At 40.9% G+C, this 24,226-nt stretch overlaps 1 protein-coding gene across 5 annotated transcripts in view; it reads right to left on the reverse strand.

Moving 5' to 3' along the window:
• TRPM7 (transient receptor potential cation channel subfamily M member 7) overlaps positions 1-23,815 on the reverse strand; it is a 52,746-nt gene extending 28,931 nt beyond the window's left edge. For 3 of the 5 annotated variants that reach the window (XM_015872855.3, XM_085515442.1, XM_085515444.1), the window contains exons 1-5: positions 23,529-23,815; positions 17,951-18,075; positions 4,008-4,087; positions 1,694-1,732; positions 1,007-1,205 (exon numbers count right to left, since the gene is read on the reverse strand). In XM_015872855.3, coding sequence (XP_015728341.2) covers positions 1,007-1,205; positions 1,694-1,732; positions 4,008-4,087; positions 17,951-18,075; positions 23,529-23,802 — 717 coding nt within the window. In that variant the 5' untranslated portion in view covers positions 23,803-23,815. The remainder of the gene's footprint in view (positions 1-1,006; positions 1,206-1,693; positions 1,733-4,007; positions 4,088-17,950; positions 18,076-23,528) is intronic. The other 2 variants (XM_015872857.2, XM_085515443.1) reach the window with 1 other exon arrangement.
• Between the last annotated feature and the right edge of the window lie 411 nt (positions 23,816-24,226).

The raw sequence follows: 24,226 nt of genomic DNA on the forward strand, positions 1-24,226 counted from the left end.
AACTTCATTTTAGCAACCTCATTAGCAGCCAGCAGAAATAACCACAGGCAACTTGCTATTTCTGTGCTCCCAGAAAAGGATTTGTACCAATTTTAAGGTATACTATATGTATGAAGAAACAAATATGCAGCTATTACCAACACAAAATAATTCTGCAAAGAGCCCTTTCTCTCCAGCCATGATCAGATTTAGAGCACCAGACTGCCCGTGGGAGCTCTGCTGGCTTCATAAAGAACACAGCTTCCTCAACAAAGGCTTCAGTTGGACTGCTGGAGCTACACTGTATCACTAGCAAGGATAGAATTGCATGAGCATTAACTAATTTCCATCACAACTAGAAACCTTTCACAAAAAGAACATATGCCAGAATTTCCAGTTTTCCAGCCTTTCTGTTAAACACGCACCTGTGAATTAAGAGCCATTTACCAGAATTTTGAATTACAAGCATCCCTGTTTTTAAATAACCCTTCACCCAAGAAACGTGGCTGTTCTGATAGGTTTGATTTTGCTGCAATAATTTTGACCAAGTCTACTAGAAAAATCACATATTTCACCTGTTCATAATCATAAATGATTTTTCAGGAGGGCTCAGATAGATATTATTTAGCAGACTCCATAAACATTTAACAGCAATGTGTATGCAGCAGCACTGATGAGTAAGCTGTATTTTAATGATGTCTGAAACAATGACACTGAATTATTAATGTAAGATTTTGATGAAATGATTAGGAATTGTCACCATTGGCAACATGAAGGCAAACTCATACATGAATTCAAGTAATTCTGATAGATTTGAGTGATTTTTGTTATTAAATTAAATAAAGGAAATTAGAAAGACTTCAAACCACAATAGAAATGCTATGATAACAAAGGTCATTGTTTTGCCTCAATAAACTTCATTTTCATCCTTCAGCCTCCACTGTCAAAAATTAAACGAAGCATCCACCATCTGTATCAAGTTATTTAAAGTAAGAAGTCCTAGTTTAGAACTAATTGCCATACATACCTTAGCCCTGTAAGAATGAGAGCCACCTTGAAAGTTGATGACACCATAAGCATCAGTAGATGTTTGTTCTGTATGTTTTTCCACTGACCACTCTTCTGTTTCCTGATTACAGTTCTCACCTAGCTTCACATCGGAGTATTTCATAGCGAGACTTGCAGTAAAACAAGCATGTTGTCTGACCAAGCGGCCACAACAGCACCTGCACCCAACCATATCTATCGTTTAGAATACTTTAATAAATATGCCAATACAAGATGAGAGAATAAATCTTTTATCCATAACAGAGATTAGTTAGATTTAGAAAGATGCTAAATATAATGTCTCTCTTCTAGAGCAAGCCTTGTTACCGTATATATTTGAGATAATAATTAATGACAATATACACAATTGCTATACAAAATGTTGAAGATCACTGCAACAGAAAGTAGGAAAACAGAAGTAACTATAAGTAGCCAGGACACTTAGAACTGAAATTGATTCTTCAACCTAAGTACTTTAATAAAGTTACATAAATAGATTATCTACGTTATACAGACAGTTCTTCATCCATTAGTTACATTTATTTTATATCTAACCTTACAGTGCCTTGTGATTGCAGATCAAGACTTTTATAACTGCTATTATAAAAGTGATTATTTAATGGGGAAAAAAACTATTCATAAATACCTTCATTAAAAGGATGCTTACCTGACAAGTTGCTGACAAATCTGACATCCTGGAAGGCATCTATAAGAAGTATTTAAATACATGAGTAAACATCAGCTTAAATTTTAAGGGATGAGTGGGAATGGGTGGAGAAACAAACAAACAAAGATAGATCAAATGCCACTCGTACTACTTCACCTGCTTACAAAAAGATTACTGCACTACAATAAGAGGAAAACAAGCTGCAGAAGTTTGCCCACTTTAAACATGGTAACTTCTCTAATTTATGTGACTGTTGTTGACTTTTTGAGCAAAAAATGCATAAACGTGAAACCTTCAGTTCTGAGCTTTCAAATTGTCTTGTAGTTTTTGGACCATTGGTATCTGAAGCCCAAGAACATTTCAACCTGGATTATGAAACACTCAAATGGAAACAGTTTGCCAGGTGCCAAGAAGTTACTGGCATTTACTTTGACAAATTCTAACAACACATCATTGCCTCTGCACTACCAACACACATTCAAGCTGAGCTGCCTATGTGGGAAGGCTATTCCATCGTTTTCCTGCTGCATCTGCAGAAAAAGACGTGTTTGGACAAATCTCAGAAGTGTCTTTACACAATAAGTTTATTAAACAAAAACAAATCTTTTTTACCCTCTCTCATCTTAAACATTACTTTTGTTTTCCTGAGGATCATTTTATTAAATTTTAACAGTAGCGTAGCTGATATAAAATTCTATCACTTTTACAATTTTTATTTAACCATAACCATGGTTAAGAGCTGGTATGCAAAAGCATACAGCTACATATTTTATATAAGAACCTTAAATAATGTTCACACTTACAGGAGAACCATTTTGTTTTAATTTTGTGCTCTTTAGAAGTTACACTCAGCTACACATCATCTACACTTTCATACTGTACCTTTAGCTTCAGACCTTCTCTAGCAGTTCTGAAAGTATAAATATCTCTGCTAAAACATACGGCTCAGGGATAGCTACAGAATTCTCCCACCTGCATCTCATTCTTTTACACCCAACTCAGGAGCAGCAGCAAAACAACAGTTGAGTCTGAAGGACATCATGATAAGTTGTAAAGTCCCTATACACTGTAAATGAGTTAACCTAAAAGGGCAAGTGTAGGAGATCACTTTGTTCTTTGGGAAATGCTCTGGGAATTTTAACAGCTTCCTAATTACTTTGTTTGCATTTGTAAATTTTCCATGTGCTACAATCACAGTTATAAATTCTAAGTGCTTCTCACACATCACATGGTTTCAAGGAACACAGCAAATTATTTACTTTAACTTCAAAATTCTGAAGCTTTTACTTTGTTAATTTTCTTCCTAAAAACAAATTCTTATGCATAAAATAATACCTTGCTCCCAAAAGAACAAAGCTGATTTATAATTTTTATCCATGGAGAAGACTGACATAGAGGTTTTCTATCGTTTCTCAACTGTTAAAAAGAAAATGCCAATGTGAAATTAAGGGCAATAGTTCATATTTTGAATAGACAAGACTACTTAAAATACCAATTTAGATTCTACTTGACTTTCATCTGCAACGTAGATGTTGTGATTATGCTCATCAAATTCACGTATTGTAGGAGTAAAGAAATCATCACTATAACAACTGGTGAAAGTAAATGTTACGTTTCTGTTGCTTAATTTCTTATCTCTGAATTAGTATACAGCAAAACAGAACCAGAGACACGCAAGACGTCCTTCAGTAATCTCAGCTTCCCCTTTGGAAATATATTTCCCCATTTTTCAAATTCATTTTTTCCTTACAGATCTTAAAGGATGAAAACCAACTAGACATGATATGGAATCTTTTGATACCTGAACTATTTTTCTTTCATTTATATTCTCAGAAATTGGAGCTATCTCCAAAGTCTGTTTTGGAAGGAACTACTCCCACCTTCACCCTTATTATAATCTTCATTTTTCTTTATTCTTTCTACAAATTCTTCATCCCTTCTTATTTCGCTGTCAGGTCTGCTTTTACATTTTACCATACATCACACTGTTGTTCTCAAAATACAGCATTTCTCTGAGACTTTCTCACTTTTCAGAACTATGCCACCAAAAAAGGAACAACAACAAAAAAAAATCCAAACCAACAAACCAACCCATCAGCCCACACCGTAGACACTACAGACACAACTAGAAGGACTGGTAAGAAGCAGCACAGAGAACAGGGGAACACTGATTAGAGATTTTTTGCAAAGCAAAATATATTCAAGAAAAAAATAATAGGCGCACAGAGTGACAAGGCCCAGACAAAAGCGGTGAAGTAAGAAAACAGTACTTAGTAGAAACTGAGTAACTAATAACATCATGCATTCTTCCTACCTGTGGGGGTCTTTTGAACTTGGTATAATATACACACACTCCCTCTTGGTGAAAGTATTTTCTATCCAGGATTTCTGTGACTGAAAAACAAAAAAAAAAAAGTAACACAGAATTAAACCTTATACTGAAAAAGTGCTTTTTGAAGAAACAAGAATTAGAACTCCTTTAATTTTAAGAGGAAGCCATGTAACATCTAATAAAGATGTATGACCCTGTAACAGTTCTAATAGCATCTCACAGTGCCTTGAGATGAGCAGAATCACAAAGTAACACTAACTCATTCTATACACAAACCTTTCTAAATGTTAGCTTTGAAATTGTTATTTATATTTTAATAGCAGAGATTTGCAGTCCACAAATAAAGATGTAAAACACCACAAACAGTTGTTCAAAATATACCTAGTTCACCCAGGTTGCCAAGGAAAATAAATAAATAAAAATAAAAAAATAAACCTCATTAAAAAAATAAAAGGATAATTGCGATAACAGTAGTTTTGTTTATTTGCCTCTTTTAATTGGGTTATTTTTTTCATGTTGAAATTGCAGGTGAGGAATTTTTCTAATTGACTTTCCTGATCGTCGTAATCAGATCATAACCTTTATCTTCATCAAGAAGTTTTTCATTTCAATAGAGAACTAACATCTCTAAGTGGAGTTTTAATCTTAAAGTTGAAATGTGTTCCAAAACGTAGAATTAAGAATATTTTCTTCCTCAAAGGCTTACCTGTCCTAATAGCTGGTCACAGTTGCAATTCAGCTTGTTTAAGAAAGCACATTACACTGTGTATGTTACAACTGTGTTCCGCCATAATCTCCAGATTATATGCTGTCTGCGTCAGGCTTCAGCAGCACATTGAGAAAGGAACTCAGATGGATTTTTAGCCATTCAAAACAAGATAAAGCTTCGGGATGGCAGTTTGCACCTTATGCAATATTACCTTAAACCCTTATTCGGATTACATTAAGATTTCTTCATTGTCAACAGCTTGCTCTGTTTTACATTTACATTTTACTTTCAGAAAACTTTGAGAAACTTCAATATTTGCTTTATTCTATCCAGGGGAGGTATGCGCTATTCACAGGTACCTGTTAGAGTTCTGTGGGAGCTATGAAGAAATCAAGATTTCTTTTTCATTTTTTGCTAACAGTCTCTGTAAAGATATATTTTTCAACCCACTGCAATTACAAAATCAATTTAAGATAATGCAGACAAATTTTTGAAGTAGGACTGTACCAGCTAGTTCGGCCCATGGAAAATTACTCCTCAACTGCCTGCCCTGTTTCGAAACCTCTCCCAAACTCAGCAGAGCTTTCCCACATCGCTCATCGTGACCAACCTCCAATATTTTTTGTTTAACAAAGTTAGACTATGGATTTGTCAAGGCAGCAACAAACTGCTGCCCCAATTTCTGGCCTCACACCAAGACGGGCACCAGTTCCTTGCAAGAGGACTGGAAGCTGCAATGGTACCAGTGCTTCCCAGCAGAGAAAGGAGAAGGGCAGGGGAAGGGTAGAGCTACATCCCTGGGAAACAATCGTGGAAGACAGAGGACTTGCACACAGTAGCAAAGAGAATATGGAAATGTTTTAGTCAGCTGGCTAAAACCATACCTTGAAGCAAGCTTTCACAGACATAACATGCTAGCTATTGAAATCATAAGTACAGAAACCACGTGTAATTGCGTCAACCACTCCAAAGCAATATTGTTTATTGTTAATAAGAAGTCATCAAAGCTGGGGACAAGGAACACATTCATGACACAACAGTGGTTCTCATAATAAGTGGACGTGAAAATTTAAAGTAAAATGCCAGTTAGATTTGGTCTTTTTTTTCTATAAAGAATCATTCTACAAGGATTTCTATTTATTCTTCGGCATTGAAAGGATTCTCAGCAGCACATGGGTACACCTGTACTACTGACATAAAGGGGGATCTATAGTGTTATTAAAACAAACAGTCCTTCTTCAGTAGCATTCCCATGCTCAAATGAATACTTATCACAAGAGATTTTATAAAGAACCTGCTGATTTCAGTCTTGTTACCAATCAAGGAGCAGGGCAAGGGAAGGAAAGAAACAAAAAGAACAGAAAGCAAGAGACGTGTCCCATAGCTGGGTGAGGATCATGTTAAAAAACACAGGGAGAAGTGACACATAGTATTACACTCGCTGTAAATGAGAACTATTACATGATGTTGCTGAGATGGCCAGACGAAGAAGGAAGATGATGTGAGGACACTTAAGGAAGCACTGCTTAGAGGTAATGACTGTAACTAATTTGTCAGCTAAGATTAAGTTAAAATAAGAGGTCAGGTTTGTGTGTGTATCTACACACACACACATATATAAATACATATATATATATATATGACATTAAGTGCTTCGTAAGAGTTCCTTACCCAATGTACTACAAGAAGATGACAGCTAAGCAGTGGCAGAACTACTTTAACACCTCACCAAGCTATTCTGAAATTCACTTTGTTTATCTGAATTTGGTCTGAATTACTTTCTGCATAGTAGTTTCGTGTTTGGTAAGATTACTTAGCAAAACCTCGCGAGGCTTTTGAGGAACACAAATATAGCAGTAGTAAATATACTAGTATGGCTGATAATCACAAACTTCTCCATGTGCAAAAAAAAATCAGTTTATTCTTTCTACTGATTTCTGGTAGTCCATACTGCTAAAGGATTCTAAGTTATAGAATATGTGTTACAAAACTAAGTATAAATTTATCCCAAATACGTAACACTCAAATGTCGCATACAGATCCAACAGCTCTTCTGATAGCCGTTTTTATTGAATTAAACAGCTGAATCAGGAAACTGATCTGGATTAAAAATAAATAAATAAACAGAATATTTCATACCATGACTTCAGTGGAAGTCTGGTAACACAGATATCATAGACCTCAGTTTCAAATTTAGAAGTGGTATCACCTTCTATGCTATCTCATATTCCAGCTTTCAAATCTTTCCTTACACCACAACTGTAGTTTAATACAGGCAACAGATTTTAAAGAAAAAGATCTTCCAATCTTATTTGTCCTTCATTTAGATATAAGTAGTCTGTATATTCTTTCCCCACTGCCTCCAGTTTCCCAAAAAGCTGAGGTTTCCATCTGGGTAAAGAACAATCACAGATGGTTTCAGCAAGCCGGAAAACAGGCAGATACAATGGAAACCATGGCATGTTAGCACTGCCACAGAGCAGCCCTAACTGCCTAGGCCTCCAAAAACCAACAAAATAAACTTTAAAACATTTGTAGAAAGACTTTCTGTACTCAAGAACATACTTTGGCTTGTCTATTCAAGGAATTGTCCACTAATAAGTTACTACTTCTTATGTAAGCATACACACTCTTATCTAAGAAACTCACTCCACTGGTCAAACATGTGCTGTATCATGGGACTGAACTGTGATCTCTGTTCAGCTAACACACAGCCGAGCACCAGGCTCCTGCAGATACAGCTGAAAGGCAGAAATTCCAGACCAACTTTTACCTTACTGCCTCTGTAGTCACGTTGAATAAAACCAAATAAACCCAAACTTAGATGAATATGGGATCAAACTGAGGTAATCCCTATCAAGTAGCTGGGAATTCACAAAACTTCTTGTGTCAAGAGGTGACATAAATAAGATGTAAGCTGGATTTCACTGCAAATATTTCCAGCAGCTTCAAGCAGGCATGGTGCTAAACTTGTTCTCACTACCATCTAACTGAGCAATACTGAAAACATGCAGTACAAGTTAAGTGAGGGATCCAAGCCTTTGTGCATGGGGTGGAGTTACCTGAGAGGCAACAGCTACACATACATACCACAAAGAAAAGTTCTGTATTGAAAAATCCTGAGAGCACAGCCCATTTCCTCAAGAAAACACCTGGAGACTTGCAGAAAGTCCTCAGGACTTCTTTACTAACATTAAGTACATAAGCAGATGGGTGGAGAAATGAGAAAGGCAGCAGATACATGGCACCAAAAGGCCTCGTGTTCATTTTAAACTCTTGGCTCCAGCAGCCTCCAGACTTATAACTCACCTGTTTTCCTTGCAATTTAAAATTACATTCCTCTGTAATTACTGTTTGCTTGTTGGCTACCTATTTGTTAGGTTGTTTTTGTTTCTTAAAGGAGAGAGGAAGAAAACAAAGCATTTAGTCAGACAGCATTACAAACTGTATTTAGAAGATGGCTGAAGAAAAGTAGCACTGGTCGTCCACTGAATACGTAACACACACAAAACAGCCACAAAACTTGTTCTTGAATCAATTAAGGTATCAGTGAACCTGAACACCTTATAAGTAATGTATGTCGTTATGTGCAATGCTGGAAAAATCACATGCCTAAGCATTATAATGCCGAAACATGTTTATGAAGTGTGCTTTCATCTGTCCCAACAGAATACAGGACACGAAATGTCATGCTCAACAATGAAGGATACTGCATTACTGCATTGACTTGTAATCCTTGTTTGATATTTATTTACTGGAAAGGCTATTTAACCTTCGGTCCACATCTGGGTTATTTTATTATTATTCTGAAATGAGTCTCATCTGCAGCAGGAGGTGGTTTCAGTTGTGTTTTCCTCACACACAACACAGCACCTCCTGTCACAGAACCTGCACAGCCCAGACACAGGCAGGTCCCATTGCACCAGGTGTCTTCGCTATGTTGAAGATCCTGTTCTGAGCAGAACAGCTCACCTGACTTAAACTCCACTTGTAGGAAACCAAGCAGCTCTAGTTCTTCGGGTTGAAACGTCTCACCAATGAAAGCAGTACTACAGACCTGAAAACACTGGCCTCAACAGCCAAAAAGTACTATTTTTACTGCAAATAAGAACTGTTGAGGAAGCGGGGAGTGAAAAAAGAGTAGTCAAAGAGTATCTTCTATCAATTCTACTGCACGGCACATTCAGAAACACATCTCAACTGAGTCAGCAAGCACAGATACGCATCTCTGTATCAATGGCTCCCTTAGTGCTGAAAACAAATGTTCAACAATCCTGTTCTTTATGGAACAGTTCAGGAGATTTGCTCTGAACAGTTTTCACAGCAGCCCAGGTCTCTAACAGAGCAGCCATTGTTTTGCCAAGTTCTTCTCTGACGTAACACAGCCACCACTTAACTCACCAAATCTGTCTGCAGTTTTGGATGCAAAGAATACTTGGGATTTGTCAAAGGCGATTTTTACAGTGCTCTCTCAAACTTGACAAAAATGATTCCAACTATTCAGATCCTGGGCAGCTCCTGTGAGAATTTCTCCATCAAACAACTGCAAAGAATGAAACGGAGTTGGTTTTCTTTTGCAGACTTATGTCTGAAGACCACAAGTTCATATACAGAACTTAATGTTCCAAAGCCTTCATTTTTCATCCAGATAAACCAGAATAAAACCCACGTATCTCATAACATAGGAACACCTTTCTAATGATCACACACAATCCACTTCCTCCATTATGAAGGAAGCTGTTTCCTAACTGCAATGTAGTTCATTCAAGGAGAAGCTCAGAACAAACCCTAAGTGGGAGAACAGAGCGGGGGAGGGAACGGCAGACACTGCATTCTGTGCTCCGTTTCCCAGCTCTGAACTATAGAATTGGGAATTTTATTAAGAAAACTGAAGAAGATAAACCAGTTTCGCTGCTGTCAATCAGGGAAGGTAAATTGATTTCAACATTCACAATTCTCCAGACTAATGAAATAACAAGCAAAAAAGAATTTAGCTCTTCTGAAGAACCAAAATGGTTTTCTGTGAGCTCCGAGATCAAACAAATCTCAGTGCATTACACAAAATAGCTCATACACCAAAGCCATGATCTAGAAGTAACAAGCCAGGAATTAATCCATTGAGTTTTCAAAGGAAAGGAATTCTTCAACCCCCAGATTTGAAGCATTTATTTCAGATGGGACAGGTGAAACAAAAAGGACAGAAGAGGAACACACAGGAAACCACAGGAAGAATACAGCTACAACTTTTCAGCCTGCACTTTTAACTTTAATACCCACTTTTCTTTGTTCAAATGAGCGATTCTATATAAAAAACAAAGACAGAATAGAAATGTTTTCAAGCCCATATCATACACTCACTATTTATTTCTTCCAGAGTCCCTCATTCAAAACTCATTTTTTAGGATGTCCAGGCACAAATATAAGCCAATCCCAAACAGCTTACATTTTAAAATACACAATCTACTTTTCCTTCCTCAACTACAGTGATAAAATTGCATCATTTTCACCTCTCTCAGCACTGATCTATCTGCAGTCTACAGCCATTCTTATCTTCTTGTTGTCTGCACATTACAAGCCTACACACCAGCAGGAAGGTAAAGTTAAGTCAGCCCGCTTACCAACACACTAAAGAAACGATGCTGAGCCTTTTTTTTAATTAGGTCACTTAGCTTCTATGAGTATCAAGGATGGCCCCTCTCCCTGGTCCCTCCTGTAGGGCACAATGGGCCATTCTGTGCATATCTGCTATGAGCCCTGCATTTTCTGCCTCACCAGATTTACTGCAGGAGAGAATTAGTTCAGTTCATCCTTCCCATTTCTTGCAAATACAAGGCTCACTTCATGTAGGCCATGCAGGGTGTATGAACAGGCATCCCATTAACTCCTGGTTTATTTTTGGAAGGAATGATGTTTGGAGCAAATTATCAGAGGTAAAACAATCCGCAGAGCCTGGATCCACTGGCTGCCCCTTCCCCATCATGCAGGGAGTACAGTCACAAATGTGACAAACGAATTAGCTCAGGAAACACAGTGGTGAGGAAGGGCTCCTGCCACCACTCAAATAATTATTCCTACCCTCAAATTTTCTTTCAAATCATAAGCTCAGCTCTGGCTGCCATTATTCATAAGCAGCATACAGGCTGCAAGTTAACCTCACGTGACGCAGAAAAGACACATTTCAGTTCTATTAGAGCTTCAGATTTAAAGAAGGTCCCTCCCTTTCTTGTTCATGAAGTACAAGGACATCTGATTAATATAGTTATATGCTAAAGCACATGAGAATGACAAAAGCGAACTGCAACGGCACATGTTGTTGGTCTTGCTCTACCACCTATTAGTCTGTTTTGTTGGCATATCTGACTTATTTTTAATGTCATATGAAGGGACTTCTCTATCATCACAGCTTGGATTCTGGTGCCCGCTGACTCAAGTAGGCTATTATTAACTCACTTAGAGCAAAGGAATTTTGTTATCACTAAGGGATGTTTGACATAGTTGGCCTCAGCCAACCCTGTCGTTACCTTTAAATTAAGAATGTCTTAAAATTAAAAACAAACAAACAAGAAAGGCTTGTACCCATGTTTAAATTATTACAGATCTATAATACTTCTCTGAGTAGCATAGGTGAGAAGAAGAGCAGAAAAACATACCAGCACACATGTGGAATAGATGACAGCACCAGATCACTGTTGATGATGATGAAGTTTCATATTGTTTGTCTTTAGACACATTAACAAGGAGAACCAATTTATGATTACAACCAGAATTACCAGCATCAGGACCAAGGCCCATCGGCAAACATGAATTCAAAGAGCTGTTTGAAACAGATCTGGAATTTTGTTCACTTTTACAGTGAGCACTATCAAAAACTCATTTTACATAGTCAACACACATCAACTCAGATCAGAGAAATTATTAATCTTAGGCTAGTTTTAAAGCATGAGACTTGTGGTCTGAGACAGGAATTAGTCATACAATCTCTGAAGTGCTTTTATTTCCTTGCTAAGAGGAACTACTCATGGGCAAGATCATGGAGCTGTGGCAGGGCACTGTCTTCACTCCTGTCCTCTGCATTCTCCCAGCCTGTACATCTGTGCACACAAGTAAGACATTTCTTGGTAGCTACAGTAGGGGAAGCAAACATTCGGGTCAACTCTCTACAGCAGAGCTGTTAGAGATGAAAATAGGATGAAGAAAACAGAATGAGAGGGAAGCAAATTAGGAGAAAACAAGAATTTGCTATGGTACAGCTTACCTGATATAGAACTATGAAAATGTCAGTATTCTGACATTCAGCTCATTAACACATTGCTGCTAGACTCGGTTAGGCTTTCACTGCCTGTCAGCACAGAGAACCAGCTCTCGTAACAGAGCTAGCTAAGCCTGTGCTTGCTCAAGAGTGTACACTGACTCAAACCTAATCTCCAGGCAAAGTAACACAGCAGCATTCTATAGACACCCACTGACCTAAACTATCAGGAGATAAAGTTCTTCGCAAAAAATATGCGGGCAGTTTCTGTTTATTCCAGAAAAGCACAAAGAAAAAAGTTATGCGTGCTTATTTAGGCAAATGTAAAAGCAGCTAATTTTTACCAGAAATGATATATAATCCTCATTTATAGGCATACTTCTAATGATTTCCATCCTGTTTCTGGGATGAACAAATCAGTTGCTTGAGCTACTTAATCTGATTTTGTTGCTTTCCCACAAAGCTAATCTACAGATCCATTCCAAAGGGCTGCTCCCTAACTGAAAGAAGGGAGAAGCAAGGCTGGTAATTCCATAGGATGTACAATTTACAGACTCAGTCTTCTCCCTTGGCTTCTGTTAAATGCACAGTGATCCAGTTATCCTCTGCTGAAGGAGATGGAAAATGCTACAGATTTTCCAGTTCTTCTACCCAATGTTAATGCAGAATTGCAGGTTACCCATAAAAACAAGCTACCTGCAACACATATGTTTTTTAAAACCACAAGCTTAAATAATCACACTCCAGTTAAATGTACGATTTTTGAGTATACTCTGAAGAGCGACCAACTTTTCTTTTTTTTGCAGGGTGTAGGGAAGACTGACCTAGATGATACTGTAAGACCACTGTGCTACTTCAGGAAAATTTGCTGTTTATTTTCATTTTTTTCCAGCTACTCATTTCCAGTTAAATCCACCACCATTGAGTGACACGTAGCACAGAGCCCTGCCTAAGCTGGACTGAACTGCCTTGAGCTCCTCAGCAGCTCACTGAGGGAAAGGAGCGAAGGCAGGCTAGAATTCTAGAATAACAAAGTCAGGAGTATTGAGGCGGTGTTCTGGCAATAGCAAAACAAAGATACATGAGAAATACTTGTTTTAACAGATGCGAGCCTTAAAATCATACAGTGAGGGCACCGTCAGAGAAAACAAGCTGAGCAAGTCACCACTGTGCCCTCCCACCCTCTCCTCAGACACGCTCCTGCCTTCTCTTCCCAGCAGAAGTCCCACAGCAGCCCTCTGGAGGTCACCCAGCTCCCCAAGCCTGCATAACATTATTTCCAGGAAAGCAGATAGCAAGTAGCTTTGACGTCAGAATTAAGTGATTCAGATGCAAAAGCTAAGGCAGCGGAAAGAACCACGTGGTCATGATGAGAGTGGGAACAAGGGAATTAAGACAACCCCACAGCCAGCAGTAAGCTACCAGGCTAGCTCATTGATTTAAGCGTACTGTCAAGATGCATCAAAATCATCCCCCAAAGCACACTTACTCTAGGCATCCAAGAAAAGATCACAGACTGCCATGCAAAAAGGCATTCTCTTTAAGCAACTGCCTCCTGATGTTCAGGAAGGAAGGGAAGCTGAGCTGATGCTGCCTTTTTCTTGGAGAGCTGCCAGCAAAGCAAAAACATATTGCCTAAGGTCACAGATTAGGTGAGCAGATGCCCTGGGTTTAAGAGTAACATTCACACAATCACAGAATCGTAGGGGTTGGAAGGGACCTCTGGAGATCACACAGATCAAACCACTGCTAAAGCAGGTTCCCTACAGCAGGTCACACGGGGAAGTTTCCTAGTGGGTTCTGAATATCTCCATAGGAGACTCCACATCCTCTCTGGCTGGCAGTGCCCTGACATCCTGAAAGTAACGTTTTTCCTCATTTATATATTGCCTTCTTGGCCCCAAGGGTGTATTGCTGGCTCACAACCATCCTCTTGCCCACCAGGACACCACAGGGCAGATTAGCCCCTACCCTGTACAGATACATGTGGCTATTTCTCCCCAAGTGCAGACTCTGCACTTGACCTTGCTGTCTCCACCCAGCTCTCCAGTCTGTCCATATCTCACTGAATGGCAGCAAGGCCTCCTGATGTGTCAGCCACTCCTCCCAGCTTCATGTCAACAACAAACTTGCTGAGGGTGCACTCCATTCCTCCATCCAGGTCATTGATGAAGACGCTGAACAAGACCAGACTGACCGCCAGGGAGCACCGCTGGGTACAGGCCTACAACCAGGCTCTGCACAGCTGATCACAACCCTCTAAGCTCTGCCAGTCAGCCAGTTCTCAACCTGCCTCACTGTCCATTCATCCATCCCACACACTCTAAGCTCACCTACCAGGATGTTACGGGAGACAAGTGTCAAAAGCCTTGCTGAAGTCAAGCTACATGACACCTACTGCTCTCCCCCCATCTACCTCATCTACTTGAAAACATAAAAGTTCAAAACTTCTGCATTTTCTACACACAGCCCTAAATTTATTGTATTATGTTGTCTAGCAAGTGACTGTAATTATTTTCACAGCAAATATTTCTCATGGTCTACGAAATAGCCAATACAACCAAAGTGATGCATTCAAACAATGATTTGTTTGTTAGCAGGACTGTCATCTGTAACACCAGCTTGGAGCCGAAACCAGGACACGCATGATCAGTGCTTTCTGTCTTCTCCCTACATAATCAACCTAACAACACCACGCTGTTCTATTAACGCATTAGAATCAAATACATAGGATTTAGAAGTGAAGAATCTCCGAGTTCTACACAAAGAGGCAGAATTTAAGAATAAAACTGCATGCATACAAACTGATTTTCTTATGGCTTAAAAACTTTCAAAGGATTTTTCTGCATAAGATTTTTATAAAAGAAAGAAGAAGTAAGGTCAATTGCTCAACAAGGCAAAGACTTAAATCCTCATCAAAAGCATTTCTGAAGCTGGAACAAACTAAAGGACAAAGGTTAGTTAAGGGGATATTCCACTTTTCAATGCCTCTGGCTACAGTGCCAGTTTTGGAGGTTAATGTCCACCCCAATCTCTACATCTTTGTTTAGTGCCTCTCTTCCAGGCCAAGGTAAGTGCCCAGCAGGCTGCCCCATGGACTAGCTTGCAGCACAACCCCACAATGTTTCCAGCAGCACAGTTGAGAAGTCAGCAAACAGTAGCTTGTGAAATCGGGAAGAACAAGCCCCTTCCAATGAGCTCTGCATCCACAGGAATTGCAATACGAGACCATACTAAATTCCTAGAAAGTTGTCTAGAATATTTGTCAGCTTTGGTATCAGCAATTCATTACTCTTTCCCTAGAACAAGATTACTTCTATGAGCAACAATTCCTTCCTGATAAACAGCTCTCAAACCTCCTGGTCTGAAGCTCACCCTCAGCCATGCAGTCTCCGAATGCTTTCTGTTCAGTTTTTTATTCTTGCTATTTAACAGAATTCTGAAATCTACTGTTTGGACAACACTGCAGTCAGGGAACAGAAGAAAAACTGGCAATACTTTGTAATTTAAAATATCATCAGCTGCAGCCACTTCTGTAGGTTAACTAATTTTTATAATTGAAGAGAAAGTTGATTAACAGTTCTGCAATTACACAACTGGTATTTTTAGGCTCCAATTACATGTCACTTAGGCACATAACTTAACCTATTTAGGTGATTGAAGTTATGCCCAAAAGTATTTGCATGATCACAGCCACCACTGGGCCAGGCTTTGAAAGGAAGCCGAGCTTTTTCAGACTGGCTCTAGCCACAAACTAGTGTGCTGGATTGAGCTTACTACACAAAGCTAATTAGACATGCAGTTTTAATGATGTGGTACATCAACATGACTGTCTTTGAACTTGGTCACATGGTTACAGTGCTGAGCTTTATTAAACTCATTAGCAGAACACAGCTTCACTCTCTCCTACCCCAAATGAACTGGTTCAGCTTCTTCAGAAATTTAAACAAGGATGGGAATAGCATGAAGAAGCAAATAAGCACGTTAACATCATGGAGGGAAAAAAAAGAAAACAGAAACGATTTGTTTTGTGAGAGCAAATACTTTGTTCTGTTACCTGCAGCGCATCATTTGCCATTATAAATAGCTTGATGGGAGGGATTCAGACCCACCTTTGTGCAGGCTCAGTTCACAACATATTTGGGAAAAAAATGTTAGCTAACCTATACTTAGTAGAGCATATTCAAAAAAGGTCAAGGAAAACATCCTCTCCGAACCATCTTTATTCAAGCACAGGTACTGCATGCCTGCAGCACCATTAGACAAAGTCTGCAGCACAGTTTGGTTTATATCTTGATGAGGCCACAGAACCTGATTCGTGTTGGCGCAGCGCCATCCGTGTCAGCACACAAAGCTGTAAGATTGAGAAAACAATCCTGAAGAGAAGGTGATACGCAGAGCAATCAGAACAGTTACCAGCGTGATGGCACAGATCAACTCCCAGGCATCTCAGAACAAGCGTCCACAGCAAATTCACAGCTAATGTCAAGTTTGGGGTGAAATAATCACATTTTCCTAAGACTCTGCACATGATCCCACCGTATCTCATAGCAGCGCCAGCACTTACACAGTCACGTGGAGGGCAGATTCAGGGAAATGACCAACAAAATGATTAATCCTCAAAAAAAAAAAAAAAGTGACACAATTTTAATTCAATTCAGATCTTGGCAACAGCTGAGTGACTGAGCAGTGCGATGCATAAGAGGAGGAGTGGAAGGGCAACAGGGTTTAGAAGGGTTTGCATTACGGATGTCCAGACTTTGGGCTTGCCTGGCCCACAACAAGGGAAGAGAAATTGTATTGGGCTGAATATAAAATATGCATTACAGTTATAACTAACAATGCTGATCATTTTTCTCAGCCGTCTTGAAACCTATTCGCAAATTCCTTTACCAAAACAGAAAGCAGGACTGCATATTTTTCACTATTCACAGTAGTGTGCTTTCAGCTGATATATCAAAATGCATAAAATTACTTGCCACAGCTTGAGCTAGTACTGCACTGCACCCCATGCCCTGAGTTCAGCCCAGTGTTAACAGCACACCGATGGTTTGGCTGTTGCTGAGTGCTGGGTACGGGCCCAGGGCTGTGCCAGGCCACACGTGGCCCAGAGGTTGTACGTGCCTGGTTTAGACTGACCTACAGCCACACCTGAGCGTTCCAGCAGATCTAGGAGAGGCTACTAAAGATGTTATGGTATTGAACATCAACCTCAACCCTTATCCGAGATTATGACTCTGTCATACATGTACTCACACCTCATGTACTCCAGGACAGTCTTGGGAATTAAACTGTCAAAGGAGCGAGGAATTATTGGAAGATGTGGACTGTTAACTAACACTAGCTCTAAGAGTGCCCTGAGCCTTGATATTTTTAGGCAGTAAGTGCTTTTGAAATACAGCTCTCCCAACAGAGCAACTAAAAATTCATTTATAGAGCTATAAGCTTAAGTTTTAAAAGTCAAGTTTGTCAAGACTGCATTCCACAAAAAGAAATTAACACTTCACAGTATTAATATTAGGAGGAGGAAAACTTTGCAGGTATCAGGATAAAAACTGTCAAACATGGACATCCAAGACAGTGGACTATAAAGCAAGAACAGTTTCTGTTCACCATTTAGCTAAGGTAGCAAGAATCAAGCAGACAAGATTAAGAAAACAAGTACCTGTTGGCAGAGAGAGATGTGGGATCGATGCATGAAACAAAGGCCAGTATTCAGTTGCAGTAACTATTGTGTTAAAACTGACTAAGCTGTAACTGACACTTTCCCAAGGCTTGAAAAATTACTGAGTTATATCGTGGTGAAAGATTCGACTAGATTAATTCATAGTTGTAAATGCAAAAGCGTTCTTGGAATGTATTGGTGCACAAGAGAAAATATACACAAGCAGTAACCAAGGACCAGGCGGCCACAGCCCCTGAAATAGCTCCCATGCTCTCCAATCCAGAAACAGGCTGCACACTCACTCTTGCATTCACATGTGCCACCACATCAAGGGGTTTCTGAACACCCGGAGCTTCCGCAGCCCGCAGCACCGGCATTGCGCCATTAACAGGAACACTCGCAGCTCCAGGGTCTGCAGCTCCAGTACCTGTCAGGCCACGACAAAGCCTCACATCAGAACAGTCACCCCAACATAACAACAGCTCAGCTGCAAAGCACTGTGAAGTATTAAGTCAGCCTGAGAATAAAGAAAGAAAAAAGAAAAGAGAAGATAGAAAAGAGGAGATGGCAATCCATATGATGGAGGATGCATCAAAGTCGTGTATCTGGGAACTCTTCCAGCTGTTGGAAGAGATTAAAAGGAAATTCAGCATCACTCAACGGCTGCACAGAAACTGGGAGATGTTTCACCACTTCCAATGTTATAATTTGAGAATAGTCAATTCTTCTTCCATTGCCCAAAATGTTTTAATCCAGTTCAGAAAAAAAATACACCCAGCGCATGTTAAGAACTGTTAGTCCTGCATCTGGGCATTTCCACACCGCTCTTAAAAGGGAGACGACTTCAAAAGAAGGCAGGCAGCACTGCTGGCTTACAGCTAACAATGGCTCTTGAGGAAAAGCTTCAAACATGATTTCTCAGTTCCCCCCAAACCAAACCTGCCACTGAATAGATCCTTTTTCTGGATCTCTTATTCTATACTTTGCTTTGGAATGTGAAGGCCTAAGCTGCTTTTGTAATTATTAGCAGTAAGTCCAGGCATTGATACGATTCACATCTAATAATTTTCAGATGTAGGTAAAATCTATGCACACAGTTACCCATATTATTTATGACTTTGCAGCTATAGAAACCGGACTAAGACACTGAACTCATCTGCACATGTCACCTACCACCCTCCTTCGACTGAAATAAAGATGCTCTGGGATGCACCAACTCAGCAATCACAGTTCTGCATGAACAAAGTTCAGATATCTCAGATATCTCCTTCAAGTTATTTCATAAGAGGCAATCGGAAAAAAAATATATTGTTCTTAACGTAAAAGTTCAGTAACCCATGACACTGATCTGACTGCACCAGAACAATTTATTGCAGAAATTAGGTAGGTAATCTGATCTCGGGATTTTTAAAAGTTTAAGAATTAAGAACAAAATAGAAGTTTAATCCAGACCTACCACCTCAGTAACATGAATTTTGTATTAGTTAAGGCAAAATAAAGGCGTAACTTGGTTTATAAGTTAACTCAGCTCTAATACAGTGTCAAGTTGCTATTGTACTTGCTGCTCTCCTTAGTGATTAATGGCTGCATTTATCTTACAGACTATCCCTGCATTCCTCTCATCGTAAGGTGTCACATCATTTCTCATGTGTAAACATCCCAGCCCTCTGGTGAGGCAGCTTTTCAAAACTCTCAGCACCACAGTCAGCACCACAGTTCTCTTTCAACCTGTATCTCTCATACATTTGAGATGCTCTTCCCTCAGTTGTTAAGGAAAAGAAAGGATAACTGAGCAGTGTTTACTGCTGAGTTTTCCTCTTGATTTTTTATGTCATTATCCCTTCAGGAGTACAGTGCCCACTCGTTGGAAAGAACAGATGGGCAAGGAACTTCCTCTGCTTGCCTACAGCAGTGACACAATCTGCATCCTCCCTACTTCCGTGCAAGAATTACAGCAGCTGGGGGGAAAAAAAAGCAAAATAAAACCACAAACTTCAGCTGAGCTGCACCATGGCCTTAACAAAGCTGGGAATTAAAGCAAGCGGTTCACACCCGTGCTTCCCAACAGCTTGCCTCCACTTCTATGTGTTACCAAAATATAGGTGTAAAGGAGACTGGAGGAAAAATAAAGGAGGGTGGGGAGGTCAGATCATTTTCAGGAGAGGCTGAAGACAGTCCATTGACACGACACCTCAACCTGTACGTTCTAATCATTGAGATGTGATCGCATCCTTTTTGCTAGTGATGAAACCCATCTTCCCTTTTAACTTTCATTACAGGGAAAGAGGGAAAATGACCTTTAACCAAGAGAGCAACATTTGTTATTACTTTCTGGTGATCAATGAAGCTATTTAAAAAAGCATGCATTTACTTCAACATACACATGAAAAATAAAAGATCAATGCTACTGCAGTTGCCTCCAAACAGAGACAGGTTTAACTGAAGAAACAACCCCAAGATAAAACACCAAGTGCTTCCTCTGATATGCTTGAAATTTACACGCCAGTAAAGAAGACAACTTTCCGAATCCTGTAATGAACAATTACTATCCATCTTTCTCTACACTCCAATAGCTTTAGCAAAAATAATAAAACAAATCCACCTTAACCCAATCAATTCTGTTAGCTGGGGGATGCTGCTAAGTAAACAGGTTTTGCTATTATTGCTCCATCCCTAAATCAATTGAAAGAGCTCAAAAATGTTTCATAAGTGCAACTGAAGAGCACAGCGCAAGTTGTAAGCTCTGTGTAAAAAATCACATTCCTTTAAAGACTGAAAAAGAACTCTATTAGGAAACAAAACACAGTAACAAGACTGTGGGGAATACAGTGGTGAAGAAAGAACATTTGGGGCCAGTGAGGAAAGCAACAAACCTCTTCAGAGCTGGTCCCCAGGTCAGTCAGAGCTACTCACTATTCCTTATGGAAACTGTGGAGCATATTCTCTCTTGTTAAAGGCCACCACTACTCAGGAGTATCAGAGGGAGAAAGGGAAGTTACCTTTAACAACCATAAAACTGCCTTATCCACATACATACAGTGATATCACTCAGCAGTCTATCTAATGGAAAGCCAGCTGACATGATTTCAACCAGGGAAACATGTTGTGAATGCTTAAGGAAAAGAGAAAAAAGAAAGGCAAGAAAGACAAAGCTGCTTGGAATAAACCAAACATGACAATCAGGGGCTGAATCAGATGACAGTGGTTGAATCTCAGCTTTTAAGAGAACTACAGAGATTAATTAATAAAAACACCATTCCAAACAATGACTACCGGAGTTCGATGCCTATTAATGCTGAATAGGTTTAAAGACAACTATCCAAAGAAGACACAGCTTTCCACCTAACATGAAGGAGTTCACGTCTCTTGCTGTGTGTCTCCCTGTGAGACAGAATTATTCAGATCAGAAACAAGAAATACGAACTCAAAGGTAAAACTTCAGCTCTGAAAAACACACGTTATCTTACTGCCTGTTTGCCTTTAAAGAAGGGGAACAAAAAATAGAACCAATGTTACTTCTTTCAGCAAATTAGTATGACACACAACTACTGAGGCCAAAATAGACACAGTTAAAGGAAAAAAGCTTCCAAAAGAAATAAAACTCTCTCTCAAAAAAAAGAAGAAAAAAGAAATGGAGATACATTTTTCAGGTTAAGTATATAATATTATTCTTTTGATTTTGCAGTGCAGAAGCCACTAAGTCTTTAAAGTCTGGATCTTCAAATTTGGGCCTATATCAGACTAGATGCTGACATTACCAGTTTAATAAAAGTGCCACTTACAGCTTCATACCACCAGGTTTTAAACTCTTAATAAGATTAATTGGGGTCTTTCTGGGAAAGAAAATCCAACTTACTATGCAAAATTCTGTCAAGCATATAAATCAAACTATAAAAGCATCTCCCTTCCTTTCACACACACTTTTTAACACGTCTGCTTAGAGAGTACAGGTGTAAAACAGGCGATGTTGAACCCAACCATGCCAGCATGAGTTATGTTGGCTTGTTTAGAAAATACTCAACTGTCACAATGGTCCAGGAGAAGTAAAACCATTAACAGAATGCATCTCATGGAGGGACATCAAAGAGAAGCAGGAAATTTTCTAGCCTTAGTGCAAAACTTCCAGGAAAGGAAACACAGCAAGGGGTAAAGATAACCATGAGAAAGGAGAGGGGTTGGGATGCTGAAGTCTATCACCAGCACAGCAGAGCAAGCAAGGGGGAGGCGATAAGACAAAGAGGTGAATGAGGCAAAACTGGAGCTACAAAGAACATCAAGGAACAAGAAAAACACAAGTTTAAGATGCAATCAAGCACCTCGATCCAAGAGCTGGATCCACGTGGGGGATGACCTGACAAAACTTTTAAATCTAAGTGAGGTATCTGTTGAAGGCTAGGTCACAATTCAAGGTACCTTCAGATGCTTCTATTTGTACAATGAGTGTAAGTTACTCTTCCAAGCAAGCTAAAAAAAAAAAAAAAAAAGAAAAAGAAAAATCAAAGTAAAATATCAGGAAACTGAAATAGAAATAGCACAAGAACTGCCTAAATGCTTCCAAACGCACAAGAGGTTTTTTTTCCCCCCGCACTTTAAATAGCAAAGTCAAGAGTAGCATCGTACCAGAAGGTACGAGGGATGATCCAGCACACACTTATCTCACACACACACTCTCAAAAGAAAAAAAAGCTCAACTCCCAACAGCCTTTTCAGACCAAACCCTGATTTAAGGCTGGACACGGTCCAGAAGTTCTTAAAAGCTGCTACAAAGTGACAGAGCGGCAGAGAAACCTTTAGTAAAATAAACTTGTATGGGATGTCCTCTAACAGGTTGTTTATCTGGGCTGACTGAAGAGTAGTTACAAAATATCATGTAATAGGGATGGCCAGGGAAGCATCGACACGCTGCTAATAGGTTACAAAGAATCAGTTTACAAATCTGTGAAGGCTCAGAGCCATCAGTATGTTTCTAGGTCAAGAGAGCCCCAGCAGAACAACAGAACTGAACTTGAAAAGCCAACACCCCGCAGCTGAGCAGAGCAGGGGATCAGGTGTGGAAGGCACCGAGCTCAGGCTGCACTTCCAGCTTCCTTCTGAAACTGCTTCAGCTTTTCAGACTCTAGAAAAGTCCCCATTTCCATAGAGCTGACAGGTACAGTCAGACTTGTAAGTGGGAGTCCGTGTGGTTTTGTGCAATATACTGCAAAATAAAGCACTAATCATTTAAAATCAACTAAAGCATCTGATGGGAAGCTCCAGCAGTGTCCAAATGCACGGATCCCTCTCCACACTCGGATTCCCATAACAATGTGTGAGCACTCTCCGCACGATGGCTCACTCCGAATTCAGTAGATATCGATTGTGAAATGAGCTAACATAAACGTGAAGGATTGAATTTAATTCCAGTGCCAGAAGCAGCAAAGGAATTAAAGCTGTTTTCTTTGCAGAGGTTCTCGCACCTCTTTGTAAGGGCGTGCGCTCCCCAGGTCACGCGATAAGGCTTAAAAACTTTAAAAATGAATTGGTAGGAAGACGAAAGAAGCGGCGCAGCCCGGGGAACGAAGCACGTGAACCGGAGCAGCAAAAGCCATTATGACGGATGGCGGCCGCTCTCCGGGCCCCGCTTCCAGCAGCGCAGCCCCGGCATTGAGGGCAGCAGGGCGGCGCTGCGGGACCCGCGGGCACCGCACGGAGCGGCTGCGGGAACGGAGGGCGAGGAGCCCAGCGGATCGAGACAGCGCGGGGGAGTTGGGCCGGGCCGGGCGCTGAGGGGGAACGAGGCCGGGGCGCGGTGCCGGCCGATAGAGCCGGGCCTCCCCTTCCGGCACGGAGCTGACAGCCCGCCATCCCCCGCCATGGGTCCCGCTCCGCCGCCCCCCTCACCATTCTCCTCAGGGCCGGGCTGGGTCTCGGCGCCGACTCTGGTTCTCCTCGCGCCGGGCAGCTCCTGCTCGTGGTTCGGCGTCGGCGGTGGCGGGGCCTGTCTCCATCTATCGGGGCTGAGCTCGGCGGCTGCGAAAGGCCGGGTGGGGAGAAGCCGGGCGAGGACGACGCTCCCGGGGCGGAGGGAAGAGCGGGGCGAGGAGGACGGCGTTAACTCGACTCCGCACCGGGACCCAGCGCTGGCGGCGGCCTCGGCCCGGCAGCGCTTTCTCATAATTGTGCGACTCGGCCGGCGGAGAGCAGCGGCGCTGCCGCGTCAGCGCGCACCGCCCCCGAGAGGAGGGAGCCGCCCGCACCGCCCGGCCCTGCCGCCGCTTCCCGCCCGCCGCGTGGCTCCTCACGGCCGCCCTCAGGGCGGGGGCGGGACGAGAGCTGACACTCGGCCGGCACTCGGCCTTCCAGCTGAGATCCGCAGCTCGGACGGCGGCCCAAAGCACCCTGCCACGATAAATGGCCCCGCACCCAGAGAGCTCGTCGCCTTTTTGATCCTTTTTTAACCAAACACGTGAGCTTTAGCAACCAGCTGTAAAACTTAGAAATGCGTTTGATCATTTAGAAGCATCAGCATGAGCGGGCTGTATCTATTCCATCTCTACTGAAGCCCACATGGGCCGGTGTCTGATTGTGAGCAGCCGTGG

The sequence above is a fragment of the Coturnix japonica genome, chromosome 14 (assembly GCF_054131305.1).
Source record: "Coturnix japonica strain WE chromosome 14, WE-NBRP24, whole genome shotgun sequence".
Lineage (NCBI taxonomy): Eukaryota > Metazoa > Chordata > Aves > Galliformes > Phasianidae > Coturnix > Coturnix japonica.